This window comes from Mytilinidion resinicola (genome assembly GCF_010093595.1).
Source record: "Mytilinidion resinicola strain CBS 304.34 unplaced genomic scaffold BDZ99scaffold_18, whole genome shotgun sequence".
NCBI classification, from domain to species: Eukaryota; Fungi; Ascomycota; class Dothideomycetes; order Mytilinidiales; family Mytilinidiaceae; genus Mytilinidion; species Mytilinidion resinicola.
The window spans coordinates 511,695-527,198 of NW_022985454.1; the positions used below are offsets into that span (position 1 = coordinate 511,695).

Consider the following 15,504-nt stretch of genomic DNA (forward strand, 5'->3'; position numbering starts at 1 on the left):
TCTGCCCCTTGCACTGCAAAGGGTGCCGCTGAGTGCATATTCACGACCCCAGCAGCTACCCTGCTACCTACGAGTAGGCTAGATGGCCTAGGGTAGACCAAATTCAGCTAGACGCAACATTGGGGCTGCCGCTAGTTATTTACGTTAACTCTCTGCCTAAGCGGCGACGTAGTAGTTAGCAGTGCTAGCTATTATAATCAACTCTTCTAGGACAGCAACATAGTAGTTAGTAGTAGTAGGTAGGATATAATATAGGTAGCCTATAAAGCCTACCTAATAGATATACTAGGACAAGCTAGGAAATTATAATAGGCTGCATATAGTATACATAAGGGAGGGAGGAAAGGAAATGGCAAGCAGAAAAGACACGGGTAAGAACACTGGCTAGGCACTCTTTCTCCTTTTCCCCCATCAGGTTTGGAGGTTTTATTGAGGCCAAATGGATGTATTTGTGTACACTGTATATTAGCGGTTAGGACTCGGCATCGTGCCTCCTGAGGCCCCAGCATATGCCTAATAAAACCACTACCGCCACCATCGAAAATATGGACACGGGTCGCGGTGAAGAACTCCTCCCTCACAGCTGCATACTACGGCACATAGACTGTCCTCTTTATCCAAAAACCTAACATTCAATATACCGAAACCTAGGCAACGCAATAGGTAGTGGTTGGTTCTAGAGTAACCTCCCCGCAGACGCCCTGCTGGATCGCCATCCGTTGCAACCCCGCCTACACCAAATCAAACGACTCATCCGTCGGCTTCATCAGACGCTCCCAGCATCAAGCACCAAATGATGTAACATGTAACAGGCTTTCATGTAAACCCCGTAAAGGGCCTACGTCCTGAACCATGAAAAAGAAGGATATCCCTTCTTCCCCCACTTTTGACTGAGCGCAGCAGGGTTGATATATCAATGCCCGTACCACAATCTCTCATCCCCTGGACCATCGAACCTTGAGAACTGTCCGGTGTCCGATTTGGATAGCGTTCTACCATGCAGGACCTCCAGTGAAGATGGCTACAGCCTCCCGGTTGTTTATAGTGTGGTAGTGTCCCCAGACGAAGCACGTAACGATGGCGAAATTCTGGAAACTCGGCTTGAGTAAAATCGGAGCGCAATCAAAAGATATCGAGGGCATCTTGCTCATTCTTAGCGAAAGCTCCATCCACCGCACCCTTGGAGTAGCTGCGTTTACCTAGAGGGAGCTGACGCGAGTAGAGTGCGGTCCTTGGGAAGCACAGCTCGGGCTGAACGGGTGTCAAGTCAGGAAGTAATCTAGATTCCTTGGGCTCTAAATACTGGCCACTCCGTTCAGGTATACTCAAGAAGACGCCAACTGGATAGACTGTGGCAGGATACGAACTAAAACCATATAGGGAAGAGTACACTTTGACAACACATTAAGTTCTAATTACATAGTAACCTTCCGGGAAAGCCCTATTCCTAACTTCTCACTATACATTACTAAATAAGTAGAGGCTATTCAGTGGCAACATCTACATTACGCATCTCTGTAAACTTTGCTACCAATTAAGCGAAAAGTGGGGAAAAGATCTATGATCTAGACGGTCATACTCTTGCAGACGTTCTAGATTAACTGATGGAAGTAGCTTAAAACATCGACAGAAGAAAAACGTTTCTCTCCTCAGTAGTTCAAACAACGCCATGGCTGACTACTTCTCCGTGACTACCAGTATTTTGTTCACTGGGGCCATCTACGTCTGATGATTCCGGCAGGTCTTCCTCTCTTAATTGAATATTTGCTCGAAGCGATTGCCAGCTAGGATATCTCCAAAAATTCCAAAACGTGACAGCTGGGTTCTGAGGGAATGTGAGCATCCACCCACGCTTGTGCTGCAAAATGCCCCCACTTCGTTCGCCTGAGTCGAATCGTAGCCTGGTGCCAATCGAAAGAATGTATACTGCCGCCAATGCTCCCGCAAGCCATGATATCCATACCATGGTCGCCAAAATCCAAGGTGTTACTGCCAATGGGAGGCTATTTGGTTGCTGGAAGAGGGGTATAGCAATTATGAAGAGGTTTCCCAAGAAGAAGATTACCCCCAAAGCATATCGGGAAATCTTCAAGAATGCTCTTCGAGATGCTCCGGTGAACCGACGGAGGGGCAAAGACTGTGTAGATCGCGCTGGGGATGCGTTTGACGCCGAGGAGTTAGGACGCATTAGCGGTGACCGAGAAGATGATCGCGGGATTGACCTCGTTGGGGAAGGCGAGTCGAATTGCGGCGAGCGTGGGTCTCCATTTTCTGGATGAGTTGCGCCCCGTTCCATGCATCTGCGGTTTGTGCTAATCTTATCCCCGTCAATTATATATCCAATCCCTAGAATAACTGCAAAAGTCAGCGTCAAGCTTATAGCAGCCGGATGACAACAATTGAGGGTATACAATGCTTACGTCCGACAATAGATTGGCTATATACAACCATACTAGTGATATAAAGCGGTATGTTTTCGGTGTCATTGGGAAGCAATATGGTCATTGTGCTAACATATGTAGTCAAAGCTACGAGAAGGAGAGCTCCTCTTGGAGTCCCTATATCGTCCCATTTAGAGAGACCGTAGGATGAGCTTGCTTGGAAGGTTAGGTAGTGCGGAATCAACCTCTTCCACGCGATCTTTCTGATTACTGGAAGTAATCAGCGCTTGTGGGAGGCAGGCAAGAAGCCAGTTTCGTTGGACTAACCTCTACTATTCGTATACACGACACTGACCACGTTTCCTAATGTAGATAATGCAACAAGGAGGGAGAATATATACTCTAAATCGGCACTTCTTTGTATGCCAAAGATCTGTAGAGATGGTTAGCCCGCCGATGAGCTCACGAATTGGCATGAAACATCACCTTTCTTGCCAGGAGGAGCAAAACGTATCGCTTTTCTTGGTCTATCGTTTCCAAATCGAAGAGCCGCAGCTGTATTTGTTAGCCTCTTTCCAAGTGGTGTACGGAAGCATTGACTGACCAGTAGCAGATTATACAGGGAGTAAATGATAGTAACGGTAATGACGGCTACATATGTGCCAAGCTTCAGTGTCTTGACGCGCGTCTGGGAGCACTCGTTGGTGTGCTCCTCTTCTCCTCCGTGGATTTCCGACGAAACATAATCTATTGTGGAAATGGTCAGGCTTCATATTATGGAACAAGGGCTTCCAGCTGGACGCACTAGCACTTTGCCACCCATCATAGCTATAGAGGACAAGGACCAGGGCCTCCAGCTGCTTGAATGACGTCGATGGCTCTCTAGGCAAGTGTGCTTCATCCTGGAACCATGCACCGGGAGCAGGTTCCAATAGGATGCGGAGGAATCCAACGAGGACCAATACCAGCAAGAACACCACCTTGATTAAAGCTAATGCACGGTTTGCAAACAGCGCAAATCTCGGGGCCCTGTAGTGCAACCAACAGATGAACAGGGCCAGCAAACTTGCTAAGTGCGTTGTACGCCATGCGTTCGGCTCGGCAACAAGACCTCCAAAAATTTGTCGGGCGAAGACCAATGAGCTGGCTGCAGGTGTCGAAAATGCTATGAAGGACCACGCAAATGAGCACATGAATAGGAGAGGAGGTCGTGGAAGTATCCTAGATATCTTGCTTTGTTGTCAGCGGTGAGAGTAACTTGCCGACATGGATTAACGCTGACATAGATGAACTCGCCGCCATTGAATGGCCACGCTGACCCGTACTCGAGGTTGATGTATGCGCTATGAACTATGATTGGCTTATTCTCAACCAAGCAGATTGAGACACGAGGGCATACCATAGAAGAGTGTATATTCCAACAAGCGGCCAAACCAATATCGCCATGATTCCCCCACCGAAGTGAGTTGCCACAAAGCCTGGCAGGAGAAATATTTTCCAGTCGATTAGTTGATTGAGAACAAGGCAAATGACATCCGCGGTGTAAAGCACATGTAACATTATGGATCGTTGTCACACCCAGGGTCCGTTCGTGGTCACACGACGAGCCCAATAATCCGCAAAACCTCAGTGACCTCGGTCTTCATTGGACCAGTAGGCATATATTCTCAAAAATGGCGGGCACACAAAGAGACTAGGACCTCAGGGTTCATTGGAGCTGAGCGCGAGATCGGAGAGAGAATCGTAGCTTCATCGCTAAGAATATCAAGTAGGGAGAGCTACACAAGAAGGCAACGGACTGTCGACAGGGACAGGTGGCATAACGCCCATGTTGCGGCTCTGGGAGATTGCCTTGCTTTGGTCACATGGATTGTCCAGACCGGAGGCATAAATGAAAGTTAAGTCCTCAGGCTTGATGGCCTGCACGCGTGCACTATCAATTGCGCCTTATCACAACCCTCTCGAAGACATAAACCCTGCCGAAGACGATACACCGTTTCGGAGCGGCTGATAAGAATTACACCCACCCCGCCCTACCTACCGGAAAATGGGTCCTACGGAGGAGCAGATAATTGACGGCAAATACATGACAGAGCGAAATGTGGTATGGGCGTACCTTATTGAGCGATACGGGGAGGGTAATTTTAACGTGGAAGTGCGTTCTCTAGCCTCTACTGCAGAAGTATCTGATCTGACGGAATATAAGTAGGTAGACGGCGGAGAGAGATTGAAACTCCAGGTGCCAATTGGTAAAAAGCTGAACGGTGTAAGAGATCAATTCTTCTCTATGTCGGAAATAACATTGCTGACTTCTGACTCCAGATTGAAAAGCAGGAGATACAGGATCGTTCACAGAAGGCTATTGAAAAGGCGCAAGAGGAGGAAAAGAAATAGAGATCAAAAGAAGCAGAGACAATAAGGAGCAATAGGAGTACAGCGTAACGCCAGTTGATGCGAGCATGAGAAAGCGGGTGTCAGGAATTCGCCTTTTTTTTTCCTTTTTGCAGTGGCTTTTCTGTCCGGTCAGACGGTCGTGTCTCACAGACACAAGGCGTGCGATGTTGGCATTCGGATTGGGGAGCAGCTACGGGGCGAGTTCTCGTTCAACCGACAGACTCAGGTTGCAGCACTACAACCTAGGATCAACAACTCATATGCCAGAAAGCTACTCTCCGAACATCAGCTGTAGAGAACCCAGCTGAAATCTCAGCTGTAGAGAATCGAGCTGAAGCCTCAGCTGTGCAGGGCTCATCTGAACTTACTAGCGCGCCACCCTGGGGGTGGCCCCCTTCCTTCCCCTAGTATATATACAACTAGCTAGACGTCTATAGAAATCAGAGTTCACATCAATTTAACCTGAGTGACAGGGAGGGAGGGGTGCGGCTGCCATTCGATGATGGGACCAGCCGTCCCGTGCCATTGGCAGGGACGTGGCTTGCATACTTATCATGCGGGGATTCCCTAGATATGAATCGCCGATTGCCAACTCAACTCGAGCATGATGTAATGGAATTCAAGAGAAGTTCAAGATGCGGTGGAAATCCATGTCCGGTGCGTTTCTTTAAGGTGTTGCTCAGATCGCTATTTTAGCAGCCGCTCTGCCACGTTAGGAATAGCTTCTTTCCTTCTTTGGCTATATATCTCACGTGAAAGGCTTATCGCGTTTCGCAAGCAGCTGCAATCGCTTACTCGCATAAGATAGAAAAGGGAGACTTGGTCGCGGAAGTCCTTGACGCGCGTATCGTGTTGCAGTGCCCGGGCGCAGTCACTTTTTCCAGCCATGAAGACACCTACACGTATTTAGCTTTTGATCTGTCCCGTTGCCTGCTTTCATCCCAAGCCTACCGGTGTCTAGATGTAGTCGTTCCTTGGTTGCCCGCTTCTGCCTTGCTGCCCGAGGCTGATGAAGTAGAATTCTAAAGTACGGCCACTGAGCCCTCCTTCTAGCTAAAGATTTCTGGGGACAAGATGCTAATTGAAAACAGGATGTTGGAGCGCAACTGGGATGGCGACCCTTTCTCCGGATGGCAGCAGTATCCTATGAATTTATCTATACCTCTACTCTACGTGGACTCGAAACACTGTTGCGAACAGCTGTCCAAACACTCGAAAACTTTATTCTGCGCAGACGAACATTGCAAACTGCAAGCACTCCTGCTTGGAGATGATCCCAACAAAAGAGGTTTGCATTCTTCATGCACTATTTTCTGTGCCATCTCACCTTGCATTGCACGAGGGTAATTCGCTTACGAATTTGCTACTCCTAATTAGGTAGCGGGAGAGTTACAGAGCTTGTTATCATCACTGACAGCTCGGATCTCGCTGAATTTCTCGAAAGCTCTGACTCCTCGACCAAGGCATTGTGAGCACAACAAATCCCCAGATAGCATGGGCCTTTGGTGGCCAGCATACGGAGCTGATACCATCTAGTTTTATGCGCCAGAACTATTCTTGGGGTAGACTTCGCATTTCAGAGGAAATAGGACGGAAACTGTTCACGTCTTTGATGGTACATCCAAGCTTTTTAGCTGTTGTCCATCTTTTTGGAGAGAAAACAGAGCCAGTCGAGGAAAGTTTGTCGGTATATTTTTGTCACCCTTTATCGCAATATCGACCGAAGAGCCAGGAAATTCCACCTTTTATGAACGGTGGATATGGTAGGTCGTAGCCATGTACATGCCCAGGACTTTGAAATGGCTATGCTAAGAGAATACAGTCGTTGGTTACAACTTGAAATATGCAGCAAGACACGGTAGATCATTTCTCGAAGATCCGTTCTCGGTCAGGGACGCCGGCTTATTTCAATTCTACGCCAAAGGATCGCATACAGTTGAACGGTGCAATTGGATCTTCATCAATCTTCCTGAGACTCTGGAGCAACGTTTGGCGGAGGTTCTCAAAGATGCGGAAGGAATCGAGTGCGACCTTCAGTTTCAGATAAACGCGATGGTGCTTTTGGATGCAACTAAAGATTGGAAAATATATGTTAACTTCTTGGAAGAGTTCTTTCGCAGATTGGTAAGTAGTATACAGCACGACGTAACTGGTCACAACTTCAATTAACGACTCAACTATTTGACAGCTGGAGGTTGGCTTCTACACGAAAGTTGACGGCCCTACAAATTCTGGAGACATCAACGCAGACTTTTCAGACATTCGCAAGCTGCAGCTGTTCACGGATAAGCTCCGTGGACTTCATCAATCTATACGACTCAACTTGGATTTGGGTGCAGGCTTGCAACAGTCTATGAATGACATGGGCAAGACATCTGATATGACCTCATCCGCACGCTCATCCGCTTTGGAATCGTTCAATTCTCAAATGAATATGTTCATTTGGCAACATCGAACCCATCTTGGCAGAATTGAATCGCTAATTGCGCGAGCACAAGGCGTCTCCTCGTTGGTAAATAATAGAGCTCGGCATGTGATAAAGGCCTGCTGACGTCTCCGCAGATCCAAAGTATCCTAGACATCAGAACTGCAGACAGTAGCACTCGCATAAACAGTGCTGTGCATGATATTACGGAACAAGGAATGGAGGAAAACAAACTGATTAAACGTCTTACGCATCAGTCGACGCAAGATACACGGGCCATGAAGGTGATAGCATTCATCTCTGCAATCTTTCTGCCAAGCACATTTGTCGCCGTAGGTCTCCAATGGTGGTATTTTAGGCGCCAACGTTAACCTGGAGTCTTTGCGCAGACTCTCTTTGGTTCCAATTTCTTTGGATTCAAAACAGAAGCAAGTCATAGCGTTCTCGTTGTGGCTGAAAACGTTTGGATCTATGTTCTAGTTGCGTTCGGTTTGACCAGCCTAACAGTAGCGTTGTGGTTCTGGTACCTAAGGGCTCGAAGGGCCGCAGGTAAAAGTGCCTTGGACCCGGATATTGAATTGGTCATGGTGGAAATGGCCCGCTAATATGCTCCCTTCACAAGGAAGGTTGGGATGTCCCTCACACGTGCCATTGAAACGAAGACGTAAGACTTGGCTAGCTTTTCCATGTTTGGAGCAGAAAGGAGGATCTTGTGTCGTGCCCATTGGAACAGTTGACGATTCTTTTCCAATTTGGTTTTTTCATGCTCCGTTCACGTTGTGCTTCCTATACTTGAGCCCATCCGTTGTATATACCAAGTGAAGCAGATACGGTCTATGAAATCTATCTTCACTGGGAGTTGGTTCACAGGCGTTGTCTATTTCTTCTTCAGCAGTTTCGCCTACGTGCTATTACAGGACTTTACGACTCCTAATGTCCGTAGTCCACCAGGGAAGAAGGAAGATAACACCAGTTCTTTAAAAAAAAAAATGGTAAGGTCCATACCCCATACAAAATACCAAACTTACTAACAATTGTAAAAGCACAATCCACCTGAAATAACATGCTATCCTGAATTGATGCCGTATGATTCGAACGTATTGAATGTCGGCTTGTATTACAGCCACGTATGGGGATTATCATGGATATTCTTCATCTTGGTTTGCGACTCGAAGCTGATGTGCGTCATCTTTCCATTCTTGGAATACAACGTTAAATTTTCGCCGGAACGAGTCGCGATCTAGAAAGTCCGGGTATTAGCGACTACGCGACGACTATGCTCAGACTCAGATATGTACCGTCTGCTGTGCGAAAATTGACTTGAGTCTCCTGATTTGGGCTGAACTCGTGCGATGCGCGAACGTTGGGGGGAATTCCTGACTGGAGATTTATTGCACGAAGATGAACGTTGTGCAAGATTAACGACGTCTCGGATTTAACGTCTACTGTCGTGCCCGGGGAAACTTTACAAACAAATGTTAATGACAACCTATAATCAGAGACATAGGGCAAGTTTACCGTATGTTAAGTACAGTAAGTGTGACGAAAACATTGCTAGCTTCATGTTTAATTTGGACTGACGTGGTCCAGTGGCCGATTTCTCTGGCGAAATTCTTGGTACAGCTCTGTCAGTCCAAATTTGAACGACGCTATCGCTGATTATAGTGGGATCTTTTTTTGAGAACAGGAACCAGGGCCACATTGTCCGCTTTGAGAGTACCCAGAAAGATGGCAATAGTATGGAGAGACTTGAAACGCGTACGCTAGTTAGCAGTTTGCTGCATTTTCCATAACAATGAATGAATCGGATATGTGCCTACTGGCTAGGAGAAGTGAGCTTACTTATCGTGAACTAAGAATCCTGACAGTTGACCCTGAAATCTGAAGGCGTCTTAGAAATCGTCAGCGGCCGTTCCACTGCGAGTAGTTTCTAAGCCGGTCTTCTCACCAATTTTATTTCGCATCCGATAGGTATAGCTGTGGCTATTGTGGACCAAGACGGTAATTTTGGTCAAATCGTCTTTCGAAGGAAAGAAGCCGCAGATAATGGGGCTGTCTTTTATGTCGGATTTGTGCCCAACTCTCTCACGATTGACTGCTTCAACAATTAGTCGGAGCTCTCCGAGGGGGCAAGAAACTCTAAAAGGAGAAACCTCACGGTGAAAACCTTCTGCTACTATTTTGCCTTGATTGTCGTGGTGATAATGCGCAATGTATAGTACGGGGTTCTTGGAATCCTGACGGAAGTAAATCGCACACCGACGCTCCTCTTGATCCTCATCAACGACCCTGAAGAAGGCACATCTATCAACATTTATCAGTGAAAATGGCCAGTCAATACTGTCTCTCAACTTACAAGCCGTCAAGTTTCGGCACACTTGGCGGATATAGGACCCCTCCGCGATAGCAGCGCCATATATCCGGTTTCAATTGAGGCTGCTCTTCAGCATTTGATGCTTCACATATAAGGTCCTTGAGACTCAAAGCTACCTCCCCGGCCGAAGGTCTTTTGTCCCTTTGACCTTTTGGCTTGAACATGTCATCTAGAAGGTCGAAAAACTTGTCGGTGTAGAAACGTTCTTGCCAAAGGGATAGTTTTCCCCCATCTCCACTCTTGCTTTGCTCTACTAGCTTTAGAAGCTCTTTGAATTTTGCACGAACCGCGCCCTTCAAATGGCCATTTTTATGAAAATTTTCAGAGCCGGTAAAAGGGTCATCTTCAGTTCTCCGCTCAGTACGAAAACTTCGAAGCGCATCCCACTTTTGTAGATCTGAGACGGCAACTTCTAAAAGCATAGCAGCGAGGGACCAAATATCGTAAGCCGTGGATTCAATACCGGACTCGGGCGGCGAATAGTCCCTAGGTCCCTGGACCCTTTTCAGAATCTGATGTATAAGTAGGAGAGATCCAAAGTCGGCGAGCAAAAACCTGCCATCACGAACTAGTATGTTCGTTGGTTTAAGGTCAGAGTGAATGGTTGAGCTGTCTTCGCCGTGGAGGTGATCCAGAGCGTGAATCATGTCAAGGATCGCATTCCAAATTGATTTCGCATCCATACCTGGAAACGTATCCATTAATGCCCTTTCAAGTGTACTGTCAGCTAATGGAAAAACGATGTGAAATTTCCCCCGGTGGGAGAAAGCAGCCAAGGCTTTCATGAAACACGGATGTTCTTTCTGATTGACATGTAAAAGGTTGCTCCACTCCGTCCGCCCTAGGTCGAAATTTTCCCGGTCGAAGACTTTGGCAGCAAGAGGACCGAGCTGTGGAAGAATTAGCAGATCTCCCTGCATAGTATTTTGGCCAACATACCGGCGTCGCAGTCGAGCTCGAGGAAAAGTATTCCGGGAACGGAAGGGATATTTTATACACGGTTCCGAACTGTCCCTGACCAACGCAATCGCCCCTTCGAATTGGCACTTTCTCGTTCGGGGCATATTCTATTGGCTGATCGGAGAAGGTCATTGGCCTGATCTGAAACCTCCACTGCTCATGCAGGATGAGATGCTGAACAAGTTTGGCTTCCTCGATCGCATTCGACAAGAAGTTTAGATCTGGCTCAGTGAAAAAATGTTCTCCATCGAGCCTGACGCCTTTTGCGATAAAAATGCCGATCAATGCGGGTCTGTCAATTACTACCAGGAGGCAGTAGATCGTGAGATAGTCTTCAAGAAGCCTGTGACGATTTTCCTGGAACTCTCGGTCTCGATCATTGTGCCTGTGTATCGTGCGGAAATGACGGTCGCATCGATCGCAATTGCAAGAAAACAGGCCCCTGAGATCAAGGTCCTGAACAGTTTTTAGGATGACGCTTTTGGGATAGTAGTAGTCCTCTCCGATTAGTAGAGCGCGATTGCGGTAGAGAGCATCACGTGCCCGCTCGCAGGGCGGCGGCTCCATGAGGCTTTGACCTTGTCCAGTGACTCAGCGTTGGATTCATACATCAGGGGCCAGCCTCGACCGCGAAGAGTTTGGGGAGGGTTTGGGAAGGTCGGTGTCGCTTGGCCGTTGTTTTTGGTAGCATCCTTGGGGGCGGATGTTCAGGGCGCGGTTTTGTCCGCAGGTAGAATAAGCGGACAGGGTCGTAGTCAGATGCCTGGCACGCCGATTAGAGGGCGGACAGACGAGAATAAGTGGCGGTTTCGAGGTACCGCAAGCGCGTCTTGGTGTGAGGAACGTTGTTTCGAGGAAAGGAGGGGAGCTGATTGATAGACATGATGTTTGCCTGCGAGGTCATTACTGGATGACGAGTCGGGGCTTAGACTTACTGAAATACTGCCTTGGATGCACCATTTCCCTCCATCGCAACTAGGCGTTGCTGGCGATGTCTTCCATCAATTGCGCCTCGCCACCTGAGGCAAACACCATAGATCTTAAAAGTGGTTCTTGTGGACCGAACTGTGGGAACCAGATAGAAGTTCGGACCACCTCAGGCACACTAACCACCTCAGGCACGCTTGCCGAGCACCACCACACCATCTTTAAAAATTCATAACTTCTCTCATACAACACCGAATTGCTTCAAAAATGGATAAAATGAAAGCTGCGCTCGCAGCGCTTCGATCGGACCCCGAATTGTCAATTACTGATGCCGCTAAGCACTACGGTTGTGGCCGGAGTGGCCTCTCAAAGCGCTTTAACGGAAAGACCTCTGCACGCGACAATGCACTCAAAAATCAACAATTCCTCAATAGAGCGCAATCTAATGCGCTTATTAAGCATATACACAAGCTTACAGAGCGCTCGTTGCCTCCTACAATCTCTATGCTTCGAAATATAGCCTTTGAAATTAAGGGCGAAAGGCCTGGCCATAATTGGCCTACTTAGTAGATTACTGCGCATAAAGAAAAGCTAGGAACGGGCTTCCTTTGTACACTAGATGCAGAGAGGAAGAAGGCCGACTTAGAATAGTACTATTAAGAGTACTTTGCTTTTATAGAGGCTAAAATAGCTAAGTATAGTATTAAGAAAAAAAATAGCTATAATATAGATAAAAAGGGCTTTTTTATTAGATTTTTAAATATAATAAAGTAAGTTTACTCTAAATTAGCTTTTAATAAAGTAAAGGCTAAGCATATTTTATAAAATAGAAATAGAAAGTAGATTATAGTACTAGTAGCTATCTATACGAATAGCTTAGCTTTTTTACTATTTCTAATCTATTAAGCTATAATAGGAAATATATAAAACACCTAGCTTAATAATTTTAACCTAAATAAAATAGATTGCTTTTTTTATATTCTTTTCTTTTAAATAGACTAATAATAACCTTAGCTTTAAGTAGTTAAAAACTGTATTTAACTAAAAAATAAAGAAAAAAATAGGGGGTAATTAAAGGCTTTTTATACTTAATAGCTAGTAAAAAAACACGATGCAATCGACCCTACAGCATCTTAGAAATACAACCTAAGGAGGGCCCCTAGGGGCTATCCAAGGCCCTGCGAACAATTGTACGCAGCCTTAAAGCCCTATAAGTAGTGCCGGCGGCGCCGCGGTAGGTACACCGCGAATTGCGACCCCTAACGCGCAGCCGCCCTAGCAACAGCATTAACAACAACAACAACAACAACGCCAAAACCAACACCAAAACCCGAAGCCTATTAAGAACGTCCACCAGGACGTCCAAGACCTCGTCAACAAAGCACACGGCATACAAGACCTCCTGCGGAATAAGCCAATCCAATCCCTTAAGATAAATGCGATCGTCTAAACCCTCTACGACTTTGCAGGACGCGTCCTGTTCGGCCTCTCGGATACCGCGAACAACCTACGGCAGACACCATGGAAAAAGCTGATAAAGATGATGGAGGACACGAAAAAGGAGGTACACGCGTTGTTAACGCACGGGAAGACGTATGCCGCAGCAGCAGCAGCAGCAGCAGCAGCAGGCATAATACTATTAGCTATACTAAGCAGCATAGCTGCGTAATACAGGAAGGCAGCAGGAAATAGGCAGTATATAGGGCAACCTATAAATATCTATAAAATTACTATCTATATTAAGAATAATAATAAGCAAACTATAACTACAGCAAATATAAATATAACTATTACCTAGAAGCTTTAAGCAGCTAGACTACTAAATATAATAAAAATTAGCGGTATAAAAAAGCTATAAAATAGAAATATTAAGGTATATATTATAAATAAGGCTATAAAAAAAGCACTGCTTAAAAAAAGGGAATAGGTATAGGTGCTAGGTAAAATAGTATATATATAACTGCCTGCAGTACTAATAGAGGTATATAGAGTACCTAAAAACTTAAACCTAAAAAGCTAAATACTTAAAAATAATATTATTAGGGCTAATATAATAATTAACCTAGGCCTAGTTATTAAGAAAATAATATAGAAAAATAAAAAGGGTATTAAAGCTGCGCGAGAAAACCTAGGCTAATACGCTAGCTTAATTATTACTAGCGTATATATAGAAATAATAGTAGATAAAGCTATTATAAAGGAATTTATAATAAGTAAATACTTACTAATAGCCTTAAAATATAAAGCAGGCTTTATAGCTATATAGTGCTTTAAATACTAGGGCTATAGGTATATTATAAAATACTATAAAAAGAATATTTAATATATAGTATATATAGGGGAATATAATATAAAATAATATATAGTAATAGATACTAAAAAGTGCGCTAACTATAAGAAAAACCACCTAGTATATAGTGCTAAATACAGCGTAAGAAAAGGGGCCTAGCTATAGGCTATATTAAAAAGGTAGGTAATACTATACTAATATAATACTAATAAAAGGCCGAGCTTATATATACTCTAGGCCCTGCTAGAAGTATATATAACCTTAACCTAGTCTAGAAAAAAAAAGCTGCTAATAATAATATATATAAAGGTAGTATAGAACTAGGGCTAGCGCTAATAGTACTAAAAAAAGTAGAATAACTAAAGATATTTAAGTATTCTAATAAAAACCTAAGCTAGCTAAAGATTAACAGAATAATATAGACTGCTCGTTTAACACAGTAATTTTCCTATTTAATACCTTTTTAAATACTATATATTTCTCGCTTTATATTACTATTTTTATAGCCTCTAACTTAGTTAACTTAATTAATAATATATAGAAATATAGATAAACTTTTATAACTTAAAACTATTACCTAAATACTATTTTTACAGGAAAATAATATAAGCTAGCAACTACGCGCTAAAATAGGTGTAGTAAACACCGCAGATACTATAAATATAGTTTAATATTAGAATAACCTAGTATACTTACTATTATATAGTATAATATTAATAAAAGCCGTAAAACCTAAAAAAAGTTCCTAGAAAAAGTAAAAAAAGCCTAGCTTTAACTACTAGTACTAGTAATATAAAAGCTATAGAAAAATATATAGTAATAAAAGTATATATTATTATTATTAAATTCTATTATGCTAGTATAGCTTCTATTAGGGTTTATATAGCTGTTCTATCTAGGCTAGTTTATAAAAAGAAACCGTTTGCTGCTGTATAGTATTCGGATAAAAACCCTATTTTCTGCAGTATATAGCGCTAAGCGCTTTTCTTATTATTATATAGCTATTAGGAATATATAGTAGATTTATTATATCTACTATAGAATAAGCTATTATAATACGTTTTCCTAAATCTATCCGGGTTTTATAGTTATTTTCCTAGGCGCAGGTTAAGTTAATTCCGGAGTAGTAAGCTGGTTTAGGATTAGCGTAGGACGAGCTTAATTACCACCCCCCTATTCTCTCCGCATCACCCCCCTTTTCTCTTCCTGCCACCCCCCCTATATCTAGCCTAGCGCCGGCCCGTATTAATGTTGTTCCACCAATTATATTCACTCGCTTATTAGATACGTAAAACGGCAAGGCTATATAAATCGGAAAGGATGTATACACGAATCGCATAGGATGTATATATATACAACAACAACAGTCTATTCACTCCATCTACTCTAGCTAGTCTAGAAGCGGAAAGCGCCTAGATGGCCGCCTCTTAATTGCTGATTGAAAGGAACGCCGTATACACCATTGTACTAAGGTCTTACACCTAAAGATTCTCCTTCACTACGAACAGCCTCTTCCTCAGGAGTACACAGAGGGCCATCCTTAAGCGCTGTTTGACTGTCAGGGACTAAGGAAATAGAGCCCTGGGCCGCTGTTAGGGTGCCTACTTGTCCGGCGGAGAGGTCTGGTGCTGTATTTATGAACTGTACAGGATTGTTGAATACTACAATGGTCCTCTCGACCGCCGGCGTGTCTGTAGAGACACCTGCCATAGTAATTTGGCTGGCTGGTGTCGCAATCTGCATCGATTGTGTT

At 44.5% G+C, this 15,504-nt stretch overlaps 5 protein-coding genes across 5 annotated transcripts; 2 read left to right on the forward strand and 3 right to left on the reverse strand.

The window, feature by feature from the left end:
* Positions 1-1,657: 1,657 nt before the first annotated feature.
* On the reverse strand, positions 1,658-3,941 carry BDZ99DRAFT_480297 (uncharacterized protein; the record flags this gene model as incomplete). The annotated part of the gene is made up of 7 exons (XM_033722327.1): positions 1,658-2,355; positions 2,421-2,651; positions 2,709-2,814; positions 2,848-3,128; positions 3,187-3,546; positions 3,648-3,724; positions 3,781-3,941. The coding sequence occupies 7 exons, from the start codon at positions 3,939-3,941 to the stop codon at positions 1,658-1,660; spliced, it is 1,914 nt and encodes a 637-aa protein (XP_033572565.1).
* Positions 3,942-6,309: 2,368 nt separating this feature from the next.
* Positions 6,310-7,650, forward strand: BDZ99DRAFT_423932 (uncharacterized protein). Its single transcript, XM_033717044.1, has 4 exons — positions 6,310-6,538; positions 6,598-6,899; positions 6,964-7,287; positions 7,338-7,650. The coding sequence occupies exons 1-4, from the start codon at positions 6,316-6,318 to the stop codon at positions 7,569-7,571; spliced, it is 1,083 nt and encodes a 360-aa protein (XP_033572566.1). The 5' UTR covers positions 6,310-6,315; the 3' UTR covers positions 7,572-7,650.
* Positions 7,651-7,874: 224 nt separating this feature from the next.
* Positions 7,875-11,144, reverse strand: BDZ99DRAFT_574504 (uncharacterized protein). The gene is made up of 8 exons (XM_033728382.1): positions 10,514-11,144; positions 9,557-10,464; positions 9,359-9,504; positions 9,149-9,295; positions 9,043-9,091; positions 8,719-8,948; positions 8,499-8,663; positions 7,875-8,440 (listed from the first exon to the last, which is right to left on the reverse strand). The coding sequence occupies exons 1-8, from the start codon at positions 11,099-11,101 to the stop codon at positions 8,340-8,342; spliced, it is 2,334 nt and encodes a 777-aa protein (XP_033572567.1). The 5' UTR covers positions 11,102-11,144; the 3' UTR covers positions 7,875-8,339.
* Positions 11,145-11,696: 552 nt separating this feature from the next.
* On the forward strand, positions 11,697-12,202 carry BDZ99DRAFT_540136 (uncharacterized protein). Its single transcript, XM_033726699.1, has one exon. It carries the CDS (start codon positions 11,729-11,731, stop codon positions 12,026-12,028), a length of 300 nt encoding a protein of 99 aa, XP_033572568.1. The 5' UTR covers positions 11,697-11,728; the 3' UTR covers positions 12,029-12,202.
* A 595-nt stretch (positions 12,203-12,797) lies between these two features.
* On the reverse strand, positions 12,798-13,133 carry BDZ99DRAFT_466558 (uncharacterized protein). Its single transcript, XM_033720803.1, has one exon. It carries the CDS (start codon positions 13,091-13,093, stop codon positions 12,917-12,919), a length of 177 nt encoding a protein of 58 aa, XP_033572569.1. The 5' UTR covers positions 13,094-13,133; the 3' UTR covers positions 12,798-12,916.
* Positions 13,134-15,504: the final 2,371 nt, after the last annotated feature.